This window comes from Elaeis guineensis, chromosome 12 (assembly GCF_000442705.2).
Source record: "Elaeis guineensis isolate ETL-2024a chromosome 12, EG11, whole genome shotgun sequence".
Classification (NCBI taxonomy): domain Eukaryota; kingdom Viridiplantae; phylum Streptophyta; class Magnoliopsida; order Arecales; family Arecaceae; genus Elaeis; species Elaeis guineensis.
This window is the reverse complement of record NC_026004.2, coordinates 22,430,968-22,456,216: the sequence shown is the minus strand read 5'-3', so window position 1 is coordinate 22,456,216 and position 25,249 is coordinate 22,430,968. Positions and strand designations below refer to the sequence as shown.

Here is a 25,249-nt window from a genome sequence, read left to right as displayed (position 1 = left end):
CAAGGTAATAGAGGAAGATGGCTAGCCGGCAAAGGAAGTAGGGACAGGAGGTGGATCAGTAGTAGCCTGGGCAACATTAGCAGTGTGGGGATGGCCGTGGAGGTCATAACAACGGTCTTGAGTGTGGCCAAATTTGTGACAGTAAGTACACTGAGGATGCTTGCCTTTAGTGCGGACACCACCCCGTCCACCATCTCGACCCCCGTGGCTGGAAGATTGGGAGGCCAATATAAAAAAGTCAACCATAGGAGGAGAAATAGTTGGAGAAGATTGAACACGGAGCAAACAAGCAAAGGCATCCTCCAAGATTGGAATAGTGGCACTGGCAAGGAGCTGATCACGGACAGGTTCAAGCTCAGAAAGAAGGTCAAGAAGAGCCAAAACCAAAAATAACTTATCAATTTGGGTCTCATGCGTACCAGCAGTAGCAGTAGCGAGCATGAGAGCCATATGCTCCTCCTTGAGAATCCCAATTTGGCCAACATAGGTGGATATGTCCATATCTTGCATTTTGAGACTAACCATATCAGACACAATGTGGATAAAGCGCTGAATGTCATTAGTATAAAGATTTTTGACCTTGGTCCACACTTTGGTGCAGGTCTGATAAGTTCGAAAAATTGAGATAACCTTGGGATCAATAGACTACCACAGAAGTGCACACAACTAAGTATCCACTTTCTTCCAATTAGGGTGCTCAGTAGCAGGAATATCATCATCCATCTTGATCAGGTGGTCATCATATCCCTACCCTTGGAACCATAGTTCAACAGAAGCTGCCCATGACATGTAATTGGCAGCACCAATCGAGCAGTCGATGGTGACAACCAGAGAACTTGAGACAGCAGAAGAAAAGATGCTACTGGGCCGAGAGGCAATGGAGGAACCATCCACACCAGTCATGATGTTTGGATGGAAGGGAAGTCGTAGCAACAAGAGAAAGATGAAGAAAAAAAGAGTGAACCCAAGTCATAAAGGTCGGAAAAGGAGGATTTGACCTTAGAAATGGGTTGGTCAGAAACACACCATAGGACAAGACACACCATGGGAAGAGTGGAAACACAGTGCGGTAATCACCACTGGAAAGGACTTAGGGAGAGAGGGAGAAGAAGAGAGAGGAAGAGAGAGAGAGAGAAGGAGGGAGGGAGGAAGGAGAGGAGAGGGAGGGAGGGAGGAAGGAGAGGCCAAGAGAGGCGATAAAGGGTTCGAAGCCCTTCTCAGCCCTCTACATTGGTTCCCCTATTTCTCTCTCTTTTCATCTCTCTCCTTTTCCCTCTCCACCTCCCTCACTGGATTTTCCGAACCGATTGGTGGAACCATGCTAGTCCGCCCTCAGTTCGGGGCAGTACCATATTCCGTGCTACATTTGCTCCCCCCATGCCGCTCCCCTCCTCTTCACACAATGTATGGTTTCCTTTCACACATGATCATAAGTGAGATAAAGTTAATTGAATGACCAAAGGTTGCCCCATTGAGTTCCCTTTGTAGATAATATAGATAAAGATCTAGACGATACAATGGAAACAAGTTTAAAGTTGGCTACTTAGGAAATTTTCAAACAAGTAGAATTCAAAAATAATTACAAACTATGGACAAATTCTAGTAACTCAAGTTTCTTTTTGAAGTTTATTGACATTATTAGTTATTTCTTTGAGTTCAATTTACTTAAAATATTTTAATTTAATCTTGCTGCTGTAGTTCTGTAGGTTGAGCTTCCGTTTATGGTTTATAATTTTTGCTATATTGAATGACTTCTGCATTCCTTGGTAATACAATCGTGTATACAAAAAAGTTCAAAATTTCTCTCAAAATTTTCAGGTGAACCATGAAGCATAATAATAATATTTTTTTTAACCTTTGAGGGCGGGCTTTGGAGCAATGGTAGGGTTGCTCCATTGTGACATGGGTGTCACGGGTCCAAAACACCTAAACAGCCTCTCTGCAAATGGGGAGTAAGGCTGTGTGCATCTGACCCTCTTTAGAACCTGAGTGCTAGAAGCCTTGTGCATTGAGATGCTCTTTTGTTAATTTCAGTTTTTTCTATTACAAGTCTTTCCTTTTTTGTTACATAGAGATGGTAGCGAGATATCAACCAGGGATCTGCAAAAAATGGTTCAAGCTTTGCCACAATACAGTGACCAGATTGAGAAACTTTCCCTCCATGTAGAGGTTAGTTCTGCGTTTACTAAATTCCCTTGTATCTGTCTACTTCGGAATATCTGCATGAAAAAGAAGAAAGAAAGAAATTACTTGCCTGACCTGACATAATTTATGTAGCTTTAAAGAAAGTTACTTGATGAATGCTACAGTGAGATAGAATGCACATTTTGGAAAATTGGCTCTTTCTTATTAGCAAAAGTCCTATAGATTGCAGGAAAAATAAATAAGCTGATTAGAGATACAGCACTTCGAGATATTGGGCAGTTGGAGCAAGATCTTGTCTTTGGAGATGCAGGAGCAAAAGAAGTGATTAATTTTCTGAGGACAAAGCAGGTTAGCTGAAGGCTCAGGATGAGATAATACTTGGTTGCAAATAATGGTGTATCATCCCTGTAGTTTAATGTGTATTTCACCTTCTTGTGTAGGACGTCAGTCCCGAAAATAAATTACGGTTGTTGATGATTTATGCAGCTGTTTCTCCAGAGAAGTTTGAGGGTGACAAAGGGGTAAAGTTAATGCAGGTAGGTGAGATTTTATACTTCTGTTTATTTTTAGCTACTCTTAAAGTATCTGACCCAGAAGCTTAAGCACTTAGATGGGCCTATGGGTATATAAGACTAGCTAAGGTCTCTAACCTTTCTGATGTGGTACTATTCCTTAACTGCTATAAGCAGCTTAGTCTCGTTCTTGAAAGTTACAGCAGATCTAATCTTGTATTCTGCTTTTACATTGCCTTGGTGAAAGAGTTCCATTGTGGTGACTTGTACTTTATTGTCTCACCTAAGGAATATTTGAGATCTTGGTTAAAACATTTTACCAAAAACCACTAATATACCTTGTTATACTAATACTAAATTAAATGTGTTAGGTTACACATTTAATTATTCTATTCATGCTTATCATATATATCCATATCTGAGAACGCAAGTCAAATAGTGTAGATGATATAATTGGACTAAAGTTTAAATTACTAAGAAACCAAACTTTATATTATGTTTGAACTAAATAGTCTTTTTTCCCTAAGTAACTCTTGAAGCAAGAACAATCTAATCATATTCTCTGAATATTGGATTTATATAGAACTTAAGCATTGCAAAGTACAAATCTGAGCATATATTAAGCAAATCATGCTAGTTTAGAGTAGTTTTGCTGGTACCTATGCCTAATATTTGCAAAATTAAAATTTTAATTCTTCAAAAACATTAGATAAACATATAGATAAAAGAGAAAAAATAGATAGCCAATCAAGGCATGCAGTCCTTCAACCCAAAATCATTTCTCTTGCATGTATACTTGGTAGACTACTTGCTGCATGATACTGCTGACTGTTTATTTGCTCTGGGACAATCCAATTTGGATAAGTGTTGCATCTCACCTGAGGAGTTGCCAGTTGCCTTCACTATTTTCTTCCTTTTTTCTCTACCGACCAGAATGAGCTTGCTTCCCTTCCCTTTTTCTATTTGTCCATTTATTTATTTGACATTACACCCAACCTTTTGGTTTAAAAAGATTGTGAAACTTAGATTTTTTTTCAAAGGATTTGGCTGCGTAGACTTATCTTTCCATGTTTTGTATATATCACTTTCTGTTTCAGATAATATGTTTTGTCTTTTCTTTCTAATATGCAACTTTTTGTTATAGTGAAGCATGAATGCAAAACTTTGTTTTATTTTTCAGCTGGCAAAACTATCATCAGATGATATGAATGCTGTAAACAACATGAGATACCTAGGAGGATTAGCTACCAAAAAGACATCAGGAGGGAGTAAATTCTCTTTGAAATTCGATACGCAGAAGGTAAAATTCTTCCAATTTGGCAAAGATTTGCTTCCACAATTTTATGCAACTGATTTCATGCAACTGCCTGTGTTCGTGTATCAGAAAAATAATGCAGCTAGGAAAGAGCGTGATCAGGAGGAAACATGGGCCCTATCACGCTTTTACCCCATGATAGAGGTACACCACAGAGCAGAATTTATAGCCAATTTTTATTGAGCTAAAAATCAATTTTCAAAATCTACATGGTGATCATTTGTCTGTTCTTTCCAGATGATATGGGGCTAACTTGAGTATATCAATCCAATCATTTTTTTTAATGTAATGATGAAGTCCACATTTTTTAATGTGACGATGAAGTTCACATACATACATATACATATATATATCTATATATATACATACATATACATATATATATATATATATATATATATATATATATATATATACATACATATACATATACATACATACATATATATATGTATATGTATATGTATATGTGTATGTGTATGTGTATGTGTATGTATATCAGTATATCAGTATATGTATATGTATATCAGTATATCAGTATATGTATATGTATATCAGTATATGTATATGCATGCATGGATGTATGTATGTACGTATGTACGTACGTATGTATGTATATATGAGCTTTCTGAGAGGAGAGGGCATTTACTCTTCTCGATCCAAAATCAATTAAAGGGCTTCCAAGTCAAAGATCTGCACTATTGATCATGATCCATACCACTAAAAAATCTAGAAACAAAGAAAATCAAGTATTTTGTTGGTCTCTAACATATGCATCAAGAGGATATAAAAGTGGATATTCCTATTGTGCCAATATACTAAAATGCATGGTAATGCATTGCAATTGAGAATCCATCTTATTAATCATGAAATGCACTTGTTAAAGTCTGTGTAGATTGAAAATCAACAGATTTAAAGCTTAGATCATAGGATGGTCTCATTTCATGTTTACTATTCATTTTTGCACCCACCTGATGCATAGGCTAGAGATCACTCAAATATATAGTATAGATTATGATCAAAGGTGTAGATCTTTGATTTGGATGTCCCATTGTTGATTTTGGGGTCAAGAGGAGTAGATACCCTTTCCTTCCAACAGGAGCAGATTCCATATATCTACATGCATTTATGCATGTTTTGTTAAAGGTATCTGTTTGATAACAACCTAGTGCATGATGATTTAGATGATACGTTGTAAGTTCAATGATGGTCAAATCTATATAACACCTTTAAAATTTATTTGGAAATTGATATGACAAATATTCCAAATCTTATTAAAAACTTTCAAAATCTTGGAAAATGCTTTCTGAAATTTGAAGAAATTAAGAAATGTCAAAAGTGTATCACAAATCACCCATATATGTTATAAATCATGGATTTAAATATGAGTGCATACCATTCTGCACTAGCCATACCTCAGAAGATATCAGTTCTGATATGCCACTAGGTACCCTCATATATGAATATTATATGTCACCTCATTTTTGTGGTGCCAGAGCCAAGAGGCATAACTTATTTTGGTATGGCACAATGTGGCACCTGGTTAGGTGACAAAATGGTTTCCATATCAGTACTTAAACCCTTGTTATTAACAAGTTTTGCACAACAAGCCTGCTTCAATCAAACCTGTGGTCTGCCCCAATTTCAGATTGATTATAGCTAAACAAAATGTTTAGGTTTCAATTTTAGACACCTGCCCGAACTTCAAGCCATGAGTTTGAGATATTTGAGTTAAACCGTTTCAAGATGATTTGTATCATAAAAGGAGAGAAAGGGAAACAAATTGCTGTGAGTTGTTCAGTAGACCATTTCTGCTCTAATAACCATCTATTTTCTTTTACTATGATATGGTATGTAATCAGAAACTTGTTTCATTCAGGAGCTGATCGAAAAACTTAGCAAAGGCGAATTACCACAGAATGAGTATCCATGCATGAATGACCCAAGTCCTACTGTTCATGGAACATCACAGACAGCGTCGATCCGGACAACTCAATCCCAGCCTGCCAACTCTGTGAGATCCAGGCGGACTGCCACATGGGCTAGGCCTCGCAGTTCTGATGATGGGTATTCAAGGTAACGAGCGAAGATATCAGTTCTTCTTTGCAGAATTATTTGCACCTTCAGTTGAACAATGAAGACTTATTTTCGTGCTAAAAATGTCCCAAATATTGTTGGTTATTGTATTTTGTTGTGCTTGTGTTTGAGCAATCTTTCTTCATTTAACTTATTATTGGACTGTTGCAGTGACTCCGTACTGAGGCATGCATCTAGTGATTTCAAGAAGATGGGCCAGCGTATATTTATTTTTATCATTGGTGGAGCCACTCGATCTGAGGTAGACAAGTTCTGAAATCCACAGACATGCTCATTCTTTGTTGAATTGCATCTCTATACCATCTCTTTTTGTGTTCTTGTCAGCTTCGGGCAGTTCATAAGCTCACGTCAAAACTGAAGAGGGAAGTCATCCTTGGATCTTCTAGTCTCGATGATCCCCCCCAGTTCATTACTGTAAGTCCAATAGTCATTTGTGTCTACAGTTCACTTTTAGCAGATGAGCATGATAAGGTTTTCAGACAACTGAATTTCTGGGACCCACTTCTGATGTTGTTTCTGGGTTTTCTCCATGACATGCCTGATTTCTTTTTTGTTTTTTTCATACATAGTTGCCATTCAAGAGAACAAGAGTATCATATCTCACATCGTATCGTGATAACAAAGATTTTGTCTTGATTTCTCTCTCCCTGTACATGTATTATTGAGATGTTCCTTGACCTTGTGACGAAGATAACAAATATATGGCTTAGTCTTCTCCTAGTATTGCTAATCAATTACCGTAGGCTATCTTATAATAATTATAGGTTACGTTTTTCTGCAGTTAGAAGTGAATATGTGTGAATTTTGCGTATGGAGGAGACTTGATCATCTTATTTGTTAAAAACCATTTCTATATCAGCACATGCAAACTAGAATTAAGCTCAACAGTAAGATGCATGCCTAATGATCTCCATCTATTGGATGCATCGCTGCAGAAACTGAAGCTACTGACTGCTCAAGAACTTTCGGTGGATAACCTTCGTATTTAGCTCTGCACCACAACACTGCAGCATATGATTTATTATTTGATGGTTTATCAGCACAGGTTGGTGTTGTCCTGTCATGATGATCTCGAACACTCTCTCATATTGATTTCTTATCATTTTTTGTTTAATGAATTATGCCAAACTACATCATGGCCATAATTTGCATTAAAGCTTGTTGGCAGAGAGTTTTTCTATCATCCGCCACTTAATACATTCAGCCTTTGGTTACATTTTTTGAATTGTATATATCATATACAGCATATGTAATATGAATGGCTATTGATCCAGAAACAAGTGGCAAGAAAATGAAAGTTCTGTAAATATGTTGCTTCTCATGACTAGCACTTTTTATTTGTGGGAAGATGTTGCCTATGGATATTTTGGAGGTTGCACCTTTCTTGCATTAGGCCATCCAAGTTTGAGAACCCTTTTTATGTTTTATAGGCTCTCATAAGTGTGGATGCAATTGGTGAATATTGTGCTCTCTCTACCCAAAATTGCCATGATGTGGATGAATTGTCAACTTTCATCAAGTTGAATTGGATGGGGCACAACTGTACCTTGAAGCTTGGCCTAGATTGAGGAATGCCTGGCAACTGGTCTGGGTAACTGTATGATTCTTCCTTTAGAGTTAGGACTTTGCCCTCCATTCGAATGGACTGCAGCAAGGGCTTTTCGTCTAGACATGACGGTGGTAGGAGAAAATTGTAGTTATGGCCAAGGGATGGAAGAAAGTTTTCAGACTTAACCTGTACAATGTGATATCCTGGTGCTATCAGTTTTGAGTAATGCTTGATGCACTATACATATCCGAGTTGGCTCTAGCTTTTGGTCCTGGTTGGCATCGACATCATTTGTATCAAAACCTGTTCAACGGATGGGAGGTTGGGTTCAGGCCAGGCTCAATCCAAGATATAACTAAAAGCGAAATTCTTTGTGCACCGCAGATGGTGCAGAACTGCGCGCACTGCTCGTAGTGATTGGTTCCCAGTGGGGTCGATGAAAAAAAAAAAATTCTTTTACGTGTTGCATCTCAATCCCGCATGTGAATCAATCACCATAGACGGTGCGTGCGGTTCTGCATTGTCCGCGATGCACAAAAAATTCCTCTAACTAAAATTAGTCAAGCTTGAGATTAGCTCAGCTGACCTTTAGGCCTACTTTCAAAGCTCTAGCCTGGAACATACTCTAGCTTTGGGCTTCTTCAACCCTTTTTCCTAATTTAAAAAAAAAAAGCAAAAAAAAATATTTAGTTATCATGCACTTCCAATCAAATTTGATGAGGAATAGTTAAGCTTATCAATGCACTATGATTACCAGTGCAACAATAGGGATCCTAAATGGAAATGTCTGTAGAAAAGATCAGTTTGGCTGGCAGTTAAGCTTCTTACATGAAAAATTCTGCATGGCTGATTGAAGACAAAAGTTGGTTAAACAGGTGTAGATGGTGACTGGATGTGAAATGTCCCAGGTAAATATTCTTATTTCCTTGGATTGGGAACAATTCACCACTGTTTTCAATTTATTATGTATATAGTTCATAATTTTAGCTTCTAGTGTTCATTTAAATCTGAATTTTTACGATCTTTCTTCTTAACCTGTGGTCTTTTTCTATGGACCACCCAAGATCTTTCAAAAGAACTCTCAAGTGACTTTCATAATTCTCCCAAACAGTTTTATAATATCTATCTTGGATGGGGTTCCCTTCTCCTTGTCAACCTATGGAGATCCCCACCCCCTTCCCCACATGATCATGCCCTCTCAAACTCCTTAGCTGAGAACTTCGAGAGCATATTTGGTTGGGGAGAGCACATTTTAGAATAAGTGACTTCCATGATTGGGAGGAATTTCATTTTTATTCTAATTTCAAAGGAAAATGTCAATACTTTAGTCCTATAAATCCAATCCTTGCTCCTCTCTAGGATTCAAATTTTATTCTGATTTCACTTATAGTTACAAATCAAATATATCGAGGGCTATGGCCATTCCAATTTTCGTTGCAATCCATTCCGATTCTGGTCACGGAGCAAAAGTGCCCTAATATCTTTCTCATGTTAAATAAGTAGTACGGAATGGAGATGTCACCTTGATCCTCTTCATCTAGCCTTCGTCTTTGTTAGGAACGATGAAGCGAGATAGAAAAGGAGACGTAACGTGTTTGGAGACAGATATATGGGGATCTTAGATGAACTGATGGGAAGGAGCCGATCAGGCATGAAGAAAAAGATGTAACAAACTAATTGAAAGATCAAAACGTGATAGAGTACCAAAGAAAGATTGCACAAGTTCACAAATAAATGAGATTTAACCACCAAATCTTAGTTTGGATGGTATAGTTCCTTGCCTAGGCGGTGGTTTGATTCCAAAAGGTATCGGCCTTTTGCTTCGATTCCACTAAACTCTGGTTCCATGAGCACTACTCAGCGGCTTGGGATCCAGCATGGGCGCGGTAAATAGCCTCTCCTAACCTCAAAAACAAAATAAAAACTAAAAAAAAAAATCTAAATGGATATTAGATAGTTAAATCATGGAGATGGAATTTATGGGCCAGTTGATGATGAGAGTATTTTGTAAAGCAGGGAAATATATTTATTTTTCTCTTTTAATGGAGAAGCAATGTATTATAAGTTAGGCATTCCCTATTAGTAAAGGACACCTGCTACACAAATTAGTTAATTCAAACCTAAATGAGCAGTGATTTATTTAGAATGTGCATGTAAAAATTTCTATGGAAAGGATAATTAGCTATTTATTTGAATATTGGAGAGCCATTTAGTTTTCGTACTGAAAAAAGAAGAGGCATTTAATTTGCTTTAGCTAATCTCGTATGACTAAGAGTTTGAAGTCCCAATAGTCATTGGTCATTGATAAGCCCACATTCAAAGAAGAGTCATCTCAACGTATTGTCGTTTATGAACAGATGGAATATTCCAGGGGACAAAAAAAAAAAGTAGAAAGATTTCATTGTCCAGAAATTCCAGGGGACAAAAAAAAAAGGAGAAAGATTTCATTGTCCTTTTCTGGATTCCTTTGTCATCATCCCTCAACAAAGGACAATGCTATTGCACAAATGATCGTTGGTACAATAATGTATAATTAATAGGAGAACTTAACATCCAATCCTTTCTATTATCATTTAATTTTAATCCCACAAACGCTTAACAGTAGTTCTTGCACGTAATTATTTTCTCCATGGACATTGTTCTACACAGTTATTTATAACCATGTATGTGCCGAAGAATTAGCGTGTACAGCTGCTAAGAGCCAGAAATTAAAGAAATTTTGAAACTTGGAATGGATGCTAAAGTTCCAATTAATAAAGATGCTGATCAGACCCTCATAACTCCAATTCTAATTCATCATAATCAAAATTTGGGGGTGTGAGATCAATCCTGCTGCCCTAAAATTTTCTTGAGAGACTTGTCGGAGATGTACAGATCGGTGATGGACATAATGATTGAGGTCGCATTGATTTGGAGAGCGGCCATTGATCCTAAAGTGAAGCTCTTTCTCTAAAAGCGACCATCGATCTCAGAGTGAGACTTTTTTTCTAAAAATTTGGGATCGGCTTCCGATGTGCACATTTCTCAGAGGCAGAGATACGGAGATTCCGACCTCGTGTTCGGTATACGGACTGGAGGATGAATCGATGAAGCATGCCATCTTGTGCTGCTCGAGGATGAGGTTGATTCAAAGGCAGATGAGTGGCCAATCCTGAGAGGTAGATAGTGGTCTATGGTCGGAGTCCTTCCTGAGCACTGTCGCCAGAGCATGGCCGAGAGGATGATCTCTACTTAAGAGAGTCAGATGGCTTATATCGCCTATCAGATCTAACTTTTCAGAAATCGCTTGATTTTCGAAGGCAAGATGGTACCTACTCATCGGATGCTAGAGAGAGCCATCTGCTTAATCGTGGAGTATTGCTAATTCGACACAGCTAGCCTTTCCTTTGATGCCCCCAATACCTAGGACTCCCATGCTACTCTTGGAGTGACTTGTAAGGTTATTTTCATCTTCTAGGAGTCCTCTTCTTCGAGGTTTGTTAAGATGAATTTTGATGGCAGTGTCAGAAATGATAAGGATGGCGCAGGATTTGTCATCTGTGGTCTTGATGTCAGATTGCTAACGGTTGGATGCTATTATCTCTTTGAGCCTTCAAACCCGAGAACCACGCTGCATGCCGTCTAGGCAGATATCATTTATGCCAGGCTGGAGCTGCGAGCGGAGAGGATTTTATTAAGGGTGACTCTGTCACTATCATTGGTTGAATTAGGGACAACATGATGTAGCTGGAGGCACATCTGCTCCTCCATGACACCTGGACTGTTCTTCATCATTCTGTTGTAATGTTAATTTGGCATGTTTATCAGAAGGCGAATAGCACAGCAAATTGGATTGCATCATTTGTAGCTCAACACTCTAGAGATTGAATTTGGAGATAGGATGACTCTTGCTTGCCGGTCTTGCGAAACATTTTGTATCTTGATTTTACGGACTGCTCTTGTATTAGAATGTTATAACTGTCCACTTATACCAAAAAATAAAAATAAAGTCCTCTGTTTGGTATGAAAGATCGATTAAAGGAAGAATGAATGGAGGAGGAAGGATGGATAGAGGAAATGATAGATAGATTTTCTATCCATCCTCTCATATGTTTGGTAAAACATAGAAGGATGGATAGAAATGATTCCCTCCTCTATTTGGAATAGAAGGAATAAGAGGAAAGATGGATAATATTTTACAAAACTCTCCTTTGATAAAAATATTATTATTATCACTTTATAATACTTATTTATACTAAAGAAGTAAACAATCTATAAACTTATAATCTTTATAATCTATAATTATATTAAAAATTATATAAATATTAAATTTAATAATAATTTCATAAATTTATTATTAATAAATTAATTATATAAATAACTAACTAATTTATAATTTAATTAAATAGTTAATTAATATTATATGAATAGTTAATTAAAAAAAAATAAATATAAATAGAGAAATAGAGGATAATCTAATTATTTAATTATAATTATAAAAATTATATATTAAAATTAAAATAATAACTAATAAAATTTAATAGTATATATAAAATTATATATAAATAATATTAATGAAAAAGTAGTATTATATTTTTATCAAAAAAATTAATGAGAGATAATTTTATCAATATTAAAATCTATTATTCAATGCTCCATCCATCTTTCTTTTATTCTTCCAATTTAGGAGGATGTAAAATGGTGGACCAGAGTGGATGGATAATCCATCTTTTTCATCCATCCTTTCTATAACTTTTTGAACTAAACGGTGGATGGAAGTCATCCATTCTTTCAATCCCATCCATCTACCTTTTTACGATCCCAACCCAATACAACATAAAATATTATAATACGGTCAATGAACTGACCTGCTATGAATTTACTGCAATTAATATTCCATCTTTTCCTTCGTATATTCTTTCCCGGCCACTTCTTCACCATCAAGTTCCCTTGATAACTTGAGAGAAATAGTTTAATGGAATTTTTTGTCCTTAATTTTTCTTTAGTAGAAAAGCGTGGAGGTAAGGATTAAATTGAATTTCTCAACTATCCTGGTGGATATTAAATTGTAATCTTTTGGGTTTTTGTTACTGATTACTCCCACAGCTCCCTGATCCATCAATTCCGGGATCAATCTTTAAGGTGTAGTTCTGTAAAATCCTATTTCTCCTTCTGAACTGGGCGACTCCTTTGTCTTCTTGGCAACCTGCCCAGGATTTTATCATTGCATACTCTCTTTCGGTATAAATAAAGATTAGCCTTTTTTACCAAAAAAAAAAAAAAAAACTATCCTGATGGATATTTAAGATGCCCAATTAAATTTATATTAATCACTTGCTAATGATCACATTCAATTCATCCAAGATATAGCAGTTAGTGGTTCATGTCAAACAGAGTGGATTGATAGTATTAATCTGGTCTGCTTGCGCACAGCCAAACACTAGCCTCTGGGCCTCTAGTTGAAGTGAGTGATGATGAGTCGTGGATGATCCGTTGCTTTTCTATTGACATTTCCGTGCTCTCTCTCCCAACATGGTAAGCTGAAAAAAAATTGAAAATAATATGAGATTATTGTTGAGGATCATGTGTGAAGTTTGGTCCTATGTGAATTATATAGTGGGAGGTAGATGGATTAATATAAATATTGTGGTCCAAAATTTAACAGCTTGAGCTTTTAATTTGAAATGGGATTTCAACTTGCATATCAAGGCTTCTTCTAGTATTAGGACTCCTTGATTCCCTAACAACTGATATTGGAACTTATGCTGAGGATGGACAACTTCACAAAGCTATAAAGTTATTGTACTTTTGTAGTTCTTGTGAAGAATAATAATATATCTATCCTATACATTAAAGAGCATCCCTCTATTCTCCCTATGTACTATGTGGCATATAACACGTCAGAGCTGACTATACACACACATCATCGATGCACTTTCGACTCTCCTGATTTTTTTTTTCCATCGAATCATTTTCAACCCTCTCGAACATTTTCTATCTCTCCCACAGGTGCTTTTCTTCCCACAGATTTTGATTTTTTTTTTTTGTTTAGAACCCTTTCAGATTCCTCACTGCGGCCTGCCATCAGTCTCTACCGTCACCTTTCTTCCTATTGTCACCGATATTGGCCATCCCTTTTGATCTCCCTCAGATGGTTTCCTTCTTACATATCTCCGAAAAAGAGAGGCCGACGTCCTTCCTGCTCTTCCATCGGTTTCTGTCGTCGCTCTCCTCTCCATCCTCATCGACGTTGGGCTCCCCCCTCCAATCCCGTCAGTCTCCACCATCGCTCTCCTCTTGATCCTCACCGACGTCGAGCTCCCCCCTCTAATCTCCCGCAGGTGCTCTACTTCCCACAGATCTCCATATTTTTTTTTGCTTGGAATCCTTTTAGATCCCTCGCAGCGGGTGGGGCGCGGCCAGCGGAGATGCGGGGTTGGGGCGCGGTAGCTGGCAGAGCAATGGGGGGGTGGCATGGCCAGCGAAAACTATGCGGTCCATTGGAGAAAAAACCCCACACCCCCCGACTCTGTCGGCCATGGCTTCCCCTACTCCTACCTCCTTCGCTGCTCAGTCGGTCGTCGCCTTCGCCCTCACGGCTCCACCGGCTATGCCTTCCTCCTCCCTCACGGCTCTGCCAGCTGCTGCACCCTGCCTTCGCCTTCATGGCTGTGTCTTATCCACTGCAAAGCGAGGATGACATTCTTGTGAATCAATAAGTGGAATAGTGGTTGCTGAAATATGCCAAATGGTGCAACAAATGGATTCAATGAAGCAAGATAATGGTGTGAGCATGGATAGGTTCTAGGTGGCCAACAATCTGAACAACTTGAGCTTAGCTCGAAAAAGGTTTGTTCAAGCTCAATTGAAAGCTAAATAAGCTAAGGATATTTCGTTCTTCAAGCTTAGACTCTTAGGTTTAAGCGGTAGCACAGTTGTAAAAAAGTATCTTTTTAGAGAGTGAGCAATTAAACTAAATTAGTAATAAATATTTATAGAGCTTGATTAGAGAGCAGTGGATTGGACTCTAGAGGGAAAATGTTGAGGATTATATGTGAGATTTAGCCGACAATAGAATTATTAATGAGAGCTAGATGGTTTGGCATAGATGAGCGGGCCTAAAATTTATGGCTTTCTTCTGATATCAGTATTACTTGAATCGCCCAACAAATATTTTAGGATCAAAGAATAAATAAAAATAAGTTAATATAAAACTATATTAGTATATTATGGATTAATATTATAAAATATTTTAATTTATTATATCATCCAAATGAAAAGCATGCACATAAGATTTTAGACGAATTGGTCGAGTCCAAGCAGGACCCAAATTGGAGTCCAAGTGGACATAGATTCATAGTTCCGAGCCCTTTCTTCTGGTCAAGCGGAAGGTAAGCCGGACGCGACACGTGTCATGGCTTCTGGAGAATTCGCGGACCGCCCTTGATGGAATCTTCCGCAATCCCTCGTCCCTTTTATTCCTCCGTTCCTATTTTCCACCAGCGATCGAAATTATAGCCCCATTAGAACCACCCACCTACTTCTTCCTCGATCTCTCGTTCTGCCTATCGGCGACGATTGAATACCTTCTCAGTTCGGTAATTCTGACCTTCTTCTCTTTCTCGTGTTCGTTTCTCGATTCGATTTTTGGATCGATCTTTTTTCATCGGGGGTTTGTTAGGGTTACTTGCTTTGTGGTACTTGATGATTTCCTGTCTGTTCAGGATTTTCTGTGGTATCGGGTTTTTTTTTTTTGTGGTTTTTCTTGGTTGTTTTTGATTGTTTGGATGTGCAAAGGAACCATTTTGGTAGAGATTGCGATCATTTTCTGGATTTTTTAAACATGTTTTTAAGGGATAATTCTTCTCATGTTAAGATTACTAAATTTTGATGAAATCTACGACTCGATTCCTTAAGAAATGCCACAAAAAGGTCAATTTTTGCGGGATAGCTTATTTTTCTTTCAATATATAGAACGAAGGATTCTGTCATCATGGAATGGTGAACAAGATTATTTTTTTCCCCATTTTCTTTTCTTTGGTTGCAGAATTTTGTACCGAAACAATGCAAAGGGGCAGAGGTGGGAGGGATGATTTCTTTGGGTTTGGGGATCCATTCGCCGGATTTGGTGGCTTCGGGAGACCTGGGGGCCTGATCTCTAGCTTCTTTGGTGGGAGGGACCCCTTCGATGACCCTTTCTTTACTCGACCCTTTGGAAGCTTGATGGGCCCAAGCATGTTTGGACCTCCCAGTATTTTTGATGATGGAAGAAGAAGCTTCTTTGGAGAGACAAGCAATGCCGGGTTCCTCGAGCAAGCTCCACCTCCTAAGTCTAAGGGGCCAATTATCGAGGAACTGTCGTCTGATGATGAAGAAGATGTGGAGAGGACTGATAAGGAGAAGAAAGATAACCCAAGGAAACATTCTAGGTCGAGTAAAGAACCGTATGTTCTGGACCCTGATGAAGAAACTGAAGGTATAGGCTTGTTATATTTATGATACTGTCATTGCGGTTGACTAATTGGAATGAACAATGCTGAAACTTTGTAACTTTTTTGTCTCTTCGCAGAGAAGAAGAGCAAGTACATGCAGTATAGCAATGAGTTTGGCCGGGCTGGTGCATCGCAGCCACAGGCCCGAACTTATTCTTTTCAGAGCTCAACAGTGACGTATGGTGGTCCTAATGGAGCATATTATACTTCATCTACTACAAGGAGAAGTGGAGGTGATGGAGTAAGTAATCAGTTGTTGTTTGAGTTTGTTTTTTCTTCTAAGTTTAGTTGTACTGCTGAATTTATGTTGATGATCTTGGTGACCTGTTCCGCTAAGGTTTTGGTTGTTTGGTCTGATAGGTTACCGTGGAAGAGCAAAAGGAAGCTGATACGACTACACGTAGAGCAACCCACAGGATTTCTCGAGGAATTCATGATAAGGTATGTCAGTATGTAGATATTTAAGGTTATTTTTTTTCTGATGGCTGATTTGGGAAAATGTATGATTTGAAATGTTACTCATATGTATTTGTCTGATTTAATGCGTTGAGAAGTCATGATGCTAAGATTACATGTTGTATTGTTTTTGCAGGGTCATTCTGTAACAAGGAAGCTGAATTCAGATGGAAGGGTAGACATGATGCAGACATTACGCAATATGAATGAAAGTACTGTATTTTAAAACTTAAGTTGTCGTTGTTTTTGTTGTTGCTTTCTTCTGATATCTGGTTTTAACGTGCTTTACATGCAATGTGTTGTGCAATAGATGAGCTGGCTGGCTTTGAGGAATCATGGAAGGGGAAGGCAAGACAGCACTTGCCTGGATGGAATCCAGGGTTTGACATGCTTGATAATGGCAGGGCTAGTAAGTACTTATTGCATGTTATTTAATCGAGGTATTAGATGTAATTCATAAGTTTTCCACTGATCATGGGATTGCCTTATTGTATTTATAGATTTCCTGAAACACACCCTATCCTTTACTAATTTAAATGTAGACTACACCTTGTATGTGTTTATTTGGGTAGATACCTGCCTTCTCTTACTTATATTCCCTTTTGTGTGTTTGATTATTTTAGATCCATTGAGGAATTTGCTTTTCTCATCTAAATTGTTTGTGAGTTTATTGCCTTTTTGTTTTCTATTTGCTCGTTGTTGAGGAAATTTGAGGGTTGGGAATTGCAATTTAGACCAACCTATTTTAATTTCATGTTAAAACAACAGTCAGGCCTTAGTTAAGCTCTCCCCCACCCCCCTTCTCTTTTCTTTTTCCTTTTTTCTGGGTTTCCTCTCTTTGTTTCTCTTTTTTAGCCTGAATTGAACCTCACCAAATTTACTGCCACCTCTATCCATAATGAGTGATAGAAACTTGGGCAGAAAACAAGGACGGAGATATTTCTAAACCCTCGTAACTTAGGCAGGAAAACAAAGGGAGCAACATAAAAAACTATTCAGTACTTCAAAAACTATTCAGGAGCTGGGCCCCTTCTGTCCTGGGCTGCTGCAGGAAGTTCACGCAAAAAAAAAAAAAAAAAGGATGTTCACATATATAAGGCAACCCTTAAAAAAATTAAGTACTTTAAAAAATATATATATTCAGAAGCTCACATATAAGGCATTCCTGATAGAGTTGATAGGTTGTAACTATTTCAATAAGGAATTGGTACAAGGATGGGATAGAGGCTTTGCTAACCAGTGCTGTAATGAATCTTATGCTGTCCATCCTGTAAGTCATGTATACAATGGTTCCATTAAGATGGCGGAGTATTAGATTCCCTCCTTTGGTTCCTAGTGGAAGTTGTCTAGGGATTAAGTGAAAAGAAACGTAGGAGGGACATTTGTTCTCCATTTTTTGGCATTGAAGTAAAGTTGAGGGAATAAGGAAAAATAAAGGCTCTTTTTTTTTTTGGGAGATGTTTGAAATGCTGTGTATGATGAACTTATATGAGGGAAGAAGGTAGGATTACTAACCTGTATCCTACCACTACATAATTTTGCAATTTCTAGAGTCAAAATGTCTTTCTATTTTCATGTTTATCGACTTATTTCTTTGTACTTTTGTTTTTTTGGCAACCTAACATTGTTTAAAAATGGTGTTTCTGGAGTTAGAACAAAATTGGACTATGATTAAAGTTAGTAAGAAGGAAGAAAAAAGAGAGAAACAGAGATGAGAGTAAGGGGTGTTCTAGTGCTTGCTGCTTTCATCTGATTTAGTTTCTGCCTAACCTCTTCCTTAGCAGTTTTTACATGTCTAACCTGGCATGGATGGACATCTAAGAGGTAAATTTAACCTTGCAAGGTCCACTAGCTTGCAAGGATGTGACACAGAAGATAAGCTGTTTTTCCCCTGAATTTTTTGAAAATTTGCAGCTTTGGAGCCTTTTAAAAAAAAAAACCAGCGGCTTTGGGTGATCAAGAAGGTTTTTCTATGTTAGAAAACTTTGTGGTGTGAGAGGATCATGATGATAATGATTATTTTCTTCTTTCCTCTAGAAAGCTTTGTAGAATGAAAAGATCTGCATTCTGTAGTCCTCATCAGAGGAGGTAGTAAGTGGTGAAGTTTTCTTTTTCAGTTTTAGCCCATGTGTTATCTTGGCAGGTCGAAATTCTATAGGCAATTTTGATCAAAAACTGATAATCTGTTAGATCTTTGACAAGTACAAGATATGGGCATGTGCCGTGCATGCTTGAAAACTGAATATAAAGATTAAAATTAAAAATTAAATTTAAAATGATACAAAATGAGCCTACAAACAAAGTATAGAACAGAGGAAGGATAAAACAAATACAAAGTAGGCTTAAAATCCATAACAACAAAATAAAAAATGTTGAGGAAAAATAAACACAATAGAATATCTGATGCATGGATGTCATTGAAAAGTTGTTTTTGTATGTAGGGCTATATAAATGTTAAATACAATCTGCTTTGGTATAGTTACGTTTTTAACTCTCAGGAATTAAGAGTTACATAGAGAAAAAGGAGTGTTAATAACACCTTTTCTTTTTCAAAATCTGAAGGTTGATGATATCCTTAATAAGTATGCTACTAAAGACTTCTGAGTGGTAAGGATAAAATGGCAAAATTCATTAGAGTAATGTTGAGAAGTGGCTGTACAAATGGCACAGCTATAGCTAGAGATTGAGTTGGTGCAGGCACAGAGAGAGAGAGAGAGGGGGGGGGGGGGACTGCAACCATGATAAAAAATTGAGGGATTCAAGTAAAGGGGCAAATGGAAGAGAAGTAGCTAGATGGAGAGGAGAGAGACAAGGAACTAGTCTTACTCTGTTACTAAGAAGTTGAATATGATATAGATACCTTAGGATGAGAGTAATTTTTTGTTCTGGATCTTAGATAGGATACTAATTTAATAGAAGGTTGGTAGGTACTAAAGATTATAAATCTATTTCCTAATATTGTACAGATGATCATTCTAAATTGTCTTGTATTTACTTGCAAAAATTGGAAAAGAAATGTTTTAAAAACCTGTATGTCTATGAATTCTTTTTCTATGGTTTATGTTATCGATCTCTGAAATTAATATCATGTAAAGTTCCTAGATAATGTGCTTTAAGCATCCATATTTAATCTTAGATTAAAATGTGATTTATGCAAAATACTACATGTAAGTAAACATTTTTATGCTTAAGAGTGAGAAAGAATTTTAAATTTACCCAGTTATGTTATTAACCTTGCATCCACTGCATGCCCGTGCACAAAATGGTAAAATACATGCAGAATGAATGTAAACTTGATATTTTAATACTTGGCTGAATTTTTGAGACAATGATTTTGATTATAGGGTTTCAAGATGTGGATAAATTGTCTATATGCTTTTGTAGGATATTAGTCCCATGTATAGGGTTAGGATATTAGTCCCATGTATAGGGTATATGATAACAATGATGGTTATGTTGAATGGCATGGAATGTTGTGATATAGAGGTCATGCAAAAGGCTTTTTTTTTTTTTTTTGTGTGTGTGTGTGTTGTCATTGAACCCATCTTTGATATCAATCACAGATGACAAAATTAACCCCAAGTAGGAATCCATGATCATCCCAGTGGTATTTGCATGGGATGTTCTTGGAGTAACAAATTACAATGAAATTTTTGTGAAGTTCTTTTCAAGTGTTTTTGGTTTTAACATTGGTCCTTTGGGCCTTCATTTGAGGTGCTCTCTTGAAGGAAATGAAAAAATCTTTTACATTTTGGATGATAATTGTAGTCAGAACATTGATATTTTTTTATTGTCCAACCTAAGGGTAACAACGTAAACTTTCTGATTTGCAACAAGTTCCATATCTTTCTGATGTGGATGTTTTCTATGTAAATTTGTGTGCTGGGACGAGATTATATATCTCTCTGATTTGGAACATCATCATATGAAAGTTATAGTGTTTATTAAAAACTGTTATCTGTTGACCGTTCAATGGACCATACATGCCCCCCCTCCTCGCCCTCATCCCTTCTCCCCATCAAAAAAGAAAAAAAGCTTGATTTGAAGCTTTCCGAAACCAAACATGGGTTTGTTTTCCAGTAATTGATTTACAGGAAGTGGATAAGCTTGGTCAATTTGATATGGTTATTCCAGGTTATGTAGACTTCATAAAGGGAATAATGGGATTAACATCAGGATTTGGACTCGCCGAGTCCCTTGAATAACCTGCTGGGTTAGAGGAATCTTCAAGGTGACCCGCTCCAAATTTTGCTTTGTTTGAGTGATCTATATGCTTCTTTATTCATGTTTCCATTTTGTTTGTTTCTTTTGGGTGGCATTTTTAATTGACCCTTTTAGGTATCAGGCATCTTTATGCACCAAATGTCTTTTCTATCTTGTCTTGACGGATGAATCCAGGAATATTTGCAGGACTTGAAGCCACATGGCTGGATGAATCTTTGATTTCTGTGTGTTGTCACATTGCATTTTGTTTATATGATGTTATTATATGGTTTTGATTCTTGTTACTAATCCCAATCTAAGATTGTGGATGGGATCTTACTACATTTTTGTATGAATGTTGTGTAGGAAATGGCAGCAGTAGCAGGCAAGGTGAACGGCCGGCCAGGGGATGGGCTCTTCCATCAGCTGAACAACCCTATGATTCAGGAAGGATGATGTCACAACCCCAGGCCGATTCTCTCAAACGGGGAACTCACTAAACTAAGAGCTGGGGTTCCTGGCATTTGTTTGGGTCAGGGATGAATTAGTGGTATTCTGGCACTTAGGATGAAAATAGGGAGTCTATTAGCTTTCTTTTGTGAGTTTTACGTGGGTCTCTTGCCGTCCTTGTCTGGATTATAAACTATATAGGCATTGTATCCCTAATGTGTTACTACGAAAAACTCTTGGATGTTGGTATGTGTGAGATTTGCTTATTAAGACCATCAGATATTAGATCATATGGTGGCCCATAACGAAGTCCATCTTTCTTACACTCGCAGAGACTCTGGGTGATTGGGTATGAACATTGCGTGCAGATTACTGAAAAAATTACACGGCATTAAACAAGAATGATATCTTACGGAAGAAGGATGTTTGCTTTCGCTGCTTTTGTTCTTCGTGCATTTATGCATAAGAGAAATTGTACATCGTATGATGATTGGTCTTGTATAGCTATCCATCATTTGTGAGCACTACCTTTGTTGGAGCCCACGTCCCGGCCCCGACCTTCCCTTCTGTAAGTGTTGAGTGCTCCCTTGGGTGATGTTTCCGAGTTACTGGACCATTTCTAATGTTATCGATTTTTTTTAAAAAAAATCTTTTTAAAGTAGTGGGGCAAGAGGAGGTTTGTCTGCGTTGAGTCCCAAGTTACAAAAATGGCTTCCTATTTATTGGAAGGGCGGAGACCCTTCTAACGGTATGAGAAAACGGCTCCGTAGGGTGCGGTGCAATTATGGATGGCATCTATCGTTGGATGGATGGCCATGTATGGGCGTGCGGCATGCATGGTGCATTGTTTGATGGCCATTCATACTTGATGGAAGCCGTCCGTTAATGGGCATCCTGTGCTGCCACTGGTGCAATGTGAGGGATCTGTTCTCGATCAACAAACTTTAAAAGCCATAGTTTTTCTTTACCTCTCTAATTCTCATTAACCTTAGCCACTTGCCTCCTCACGGCGCAGGCTGCCCTTAGCCTACGTGCTTCTGAAGTATTAGCTTTTGGTCGTCCAAAATGGTGCTTCAAAATAGTAATAGTTGATATAATGGTAGACTAGACAAATATTCTTGGTGAAAGAATTTTAACGGATATGAGGCATTTTTTTGTATTAAGAAATAATCTTTCTGTCATAAGCATAAAAGGTTTAGGATAAATTATAAGAATATTCTTTCAACGTTAATTTGATTTCACCTACGTCTTCTATAATTTAAAAAATGTTAAACTGATCATTTTATTCAACAAATTATTTGGCTGATAATATCTTTTTTTCTAAATTTTTCTTATAAAATCATAATTTTAGTAAATATTGTATTGTTATCTATCTTTTTACTAGCTGATCTAAATTAAAACATCATGACCGCAAATTTAGAGATGAAATTTAGGTTTTCCTTGCATAATTACATAATGTTGTTGACTTTTGCAATATTCATTAATATATGTTCTATGATGATCCTTTTTATCTATGGTCTTTATTCCAATTGTTCTATAGCGTATTGATAAGAGATTATGGTCCCTCTATGGGTGTGTTATGGTCCCATTTTTGTTGTGTATATGCATAAAAAATTATTTTTGGACTAACATGGTCTCTTGTACGTGTTTTTTTTGAATTTGTGATCCTTTGTTATGGTTCCACTGTGGCCTTATACAGTGTCTTTTTCAACACACAATGGAATCATTGAAAGGCATCCAAATATGTTCAAATTCAGTTTTTTAAGTATGTATTGATATTTTTGATTTTTTAAAATACATAATGTACAATTAAAGTAGGTTTTTAACCATTTTTTGGACTAATGTTCAGTACTTTTAAACTAATGCTTCACTTTCTTAAGTACTGCTTTTTGGACTATCATTTGAGTTTGTTAATATTGAAAGTATCAAAATTTTATTTGAATGAATATTTTTAATTTGTTAAGCACTACTTTTTTAATACCAATGACTATTTCAACTTTTTCAATTAAAGGTAGAACTTATATGTGTATAAACTTCATGTATCACTTATTCATTATTGTAGGAATAGATAATAATTTTTTCACCATACAAATTTATCATGGTGGATCAATCAAGTGCCATCCAAAATATCATTATAGTGGAGGATATATTAGATACTTTAATAACTGTGACTCTAATAATTTTAGTATTATAGAGTCGGAAGATATATTAGGCTTTTTAGGGTATACAAATTGTACCCACTTTTGTTATCTCATGCCTAAATAGGCATTTAAAAATGGCTTGAGGGAATTTAAATATGATACAGATATTCTAGAGATATTGGCTTTCATAAAAGAGATTGATATAATACAAGTGTATATGGAGCATTAGAAGGATACAGCTATTTATGCCATTATTGGTGCCACTCAAAAAGCTACTCCAACTATTGCAAAGATCCCTCTAGTTACTCCAACTCTTCTAGCTATTGTAGAGATGCCTCCTTAAGGAGGTAGTAAGAGTCAATTGGTAGGTGAGACTATATGATAATAGTTCAAACAGCAGCCACCTGAGTTGTGGTCAAAGCATACCTTCAGTCCTAAAATTAAGTCCAGCATGTTATTGAACAATATATACGAGTCCTTCAACAAGTATATAGTGAATGATCGAGATAAGCCTATTATCACCTTGTTAGAGACTATTAGGAGACTATTGATGCAGCGGTTCCAAGCTAAAAGAGAAAAATTAGACAAAATTATATGCCTCCTTTATCCTAAGATTCAAAAGAAACTGGAGAGAACTACATTGAAGGTTATGGACTGCTACTACATATAGAGAGGAAGCCACAGATTTAAAGTTAAGCATCGCATGACAGAGTTGTGGTTGACTTGGAGGAGAGTGTTTGTGGATGTAGGGTGTGGGATTTAACTTGCATCCTATACTGCCTATTATGTTTGTTAGAAAGGATATTAAACTCTTTGTTAGTACATAGTACATTAAAGATATATTTTTTAGGACTTATGAGCAGATCATTGAGCCAGTTTCAAGCATGAAATTTTGACTAAGGATAGAGTACCCTATTATGTCTCTCTTTCCCTAAGGGCTCCTCCAGATAGCCCAAAAAGGCAAAAAAAAGAAGAAAAAAAAAAAGAGAGGATGAGCCAAAGGAATCTAGTAGAATTAGAAGAAGGGATATATCTTTAAAATGCAAGAATTGCCAACAATAGGGCTATAATTTTAGGACTTGCAAAGATCCTAGCAAGGAGAAAGAAGAAAGAACAAAACATTGCATCTAGTCAAACTAGGGGCCAAGTTAGTAGGGAAAGAAAGAGATCATAGGTATTATGGCATCATTTATAATCAATGATGTACTTAATTGATAGTTACTTATGTTTTAGTATTATTTTTCTAGCTCAAAGGAGTGGAACAACAAAGAAGACAGCTGCTAGCTCTCATTCTACACCATCCCATGCTTCAGGCAATAGTGTGGATGTAGAAGCTAGCTTCATAGAAAAAAATATTGCATCTAGCCTCAGAGAATATCAACCTCACATTGCATCCAGCCTCACAAAAGCACCTCTGAGTAGTAACAGCTCTACTTTTGATATCATGCATTTGGGGTATCAATTTGGATGTATCAAGTTTTTGGTGTGATAGCTTTAGTATTTATAATGTATATTCTATTGTGATATCTCAGATATCTTCTTTATTATGTGATATTTTGTGATACCTTGTGTTACCTTATGTTTATTAAAAGGTTTGACAGATTATGATACCTTATGATACAATGTCATGCTTTGCGAAATATTGTGATACATTCCGATACATTATGATATATTATGATAAATTGTCATAAATTATGATACAATGTAATACATTTTGATATAGTATAATACAGGATGGTTTACTATCATCAACTATAGTGCATGATGCTTTGATTCTATTTTTGGATATTTCATAATAATATATTGAAAAATTTTTATATTTTATTTTGATTTATCATTTTGTGTTGAGTTGGCTATGAAATTGAAATAGCAGATATGACTAGATGATGTATGGGTTCTTTATAGGTTGC

The 25,249-nt window shown here is 36.8% G+C and overlaps 2 protein-coding genes across 6 annotated transcripts in view; both read left to right on the top strand.

The window, feature by feature from the left end:
* LOC105054781 (SNARE-interacting protein KEULE) overlaps positions 1-7,399 on the top strand; it is a 71,344-nt gene extending 63,945 nt beyond the window's left edge. For 2 of the 4 annotated variants that reach the window (XM_073247017.1, XM_073247018.1), the window contains 9 exons: positions 2,073-2,169; positions 2,368-2,493; positions 2,586-2,681; positions 3,838-3,957; positions 4,042-4,116; positions 5,852-6,048; positions 6,220-6,310; positions 6,394-6,483; positions 7,005-7,397. In XM_073247017.1, the coding sequence (XP_073103118.1) occupies positions 2,073-2,169; positions 2,368-2,493; positions 2,586-2,681; positions 3,838-3,957; positions 4,042-4,116; positions 5,852-6,048; positions 6,220-6,310; positions 6,394-6,483; positions 7,005-7,058 (946 nt within the window). In that variant the 3' untranslated portion in view covers positions 7,059-7,397. Of the gene's footprint in view, positions 1-2,072; positions 2,170-2,367; positions 2,494-2,585; positions 2,682-3,837; positions 3,958-4,041; positions 4,117-5,851; positions 6,049-6,219; positions 6,311-6,393; positions 6,484-7,004 lie in introns of all 4 variants that reach the window. The other 2 variants (XM_010936372.4, XM_019853964.3) reach the window with 2 other exon arrangements.
* Positions 7,400-15,036: 7,637 nt separating this feature from the next.
* LOC105054780 (uncharacterized) lies at positions 15,037-21,523 on the top strand. 2 transcript variants are annotated; one of them, XM_010936370.4, is made up of 7 exons: positions 15,037-15,190; positions 15,645-16,073; positions 16,167-16,330; positions 16,450-16,530; positions 16,682-16,757; positions 16,856-16,954; positions 21,115-21,523. In XM_010936370.4, exons 2-7 carry the CDS (start codon positions 15,662-15,664, stop codon positions 21,246-21,248), a joined length of 966 nt encoding a protein of 321 aa, XP_010934672.1. In that variant the 5' UTR covers positions 15,037-15,190; positions 15,645-15,661; the 3' UTR covers positions 21,249-21,523. The 2 variants fall into 2 exon arrangements, with proteins under 2 accessions (XP_010934672.1, XP_010934673.1); XM_010936371.4 differs by having other exon boundaries at positions 15,061-15,195.
* Positions 21,524-25,249: the final 3,726 nt, after the last annotated feature.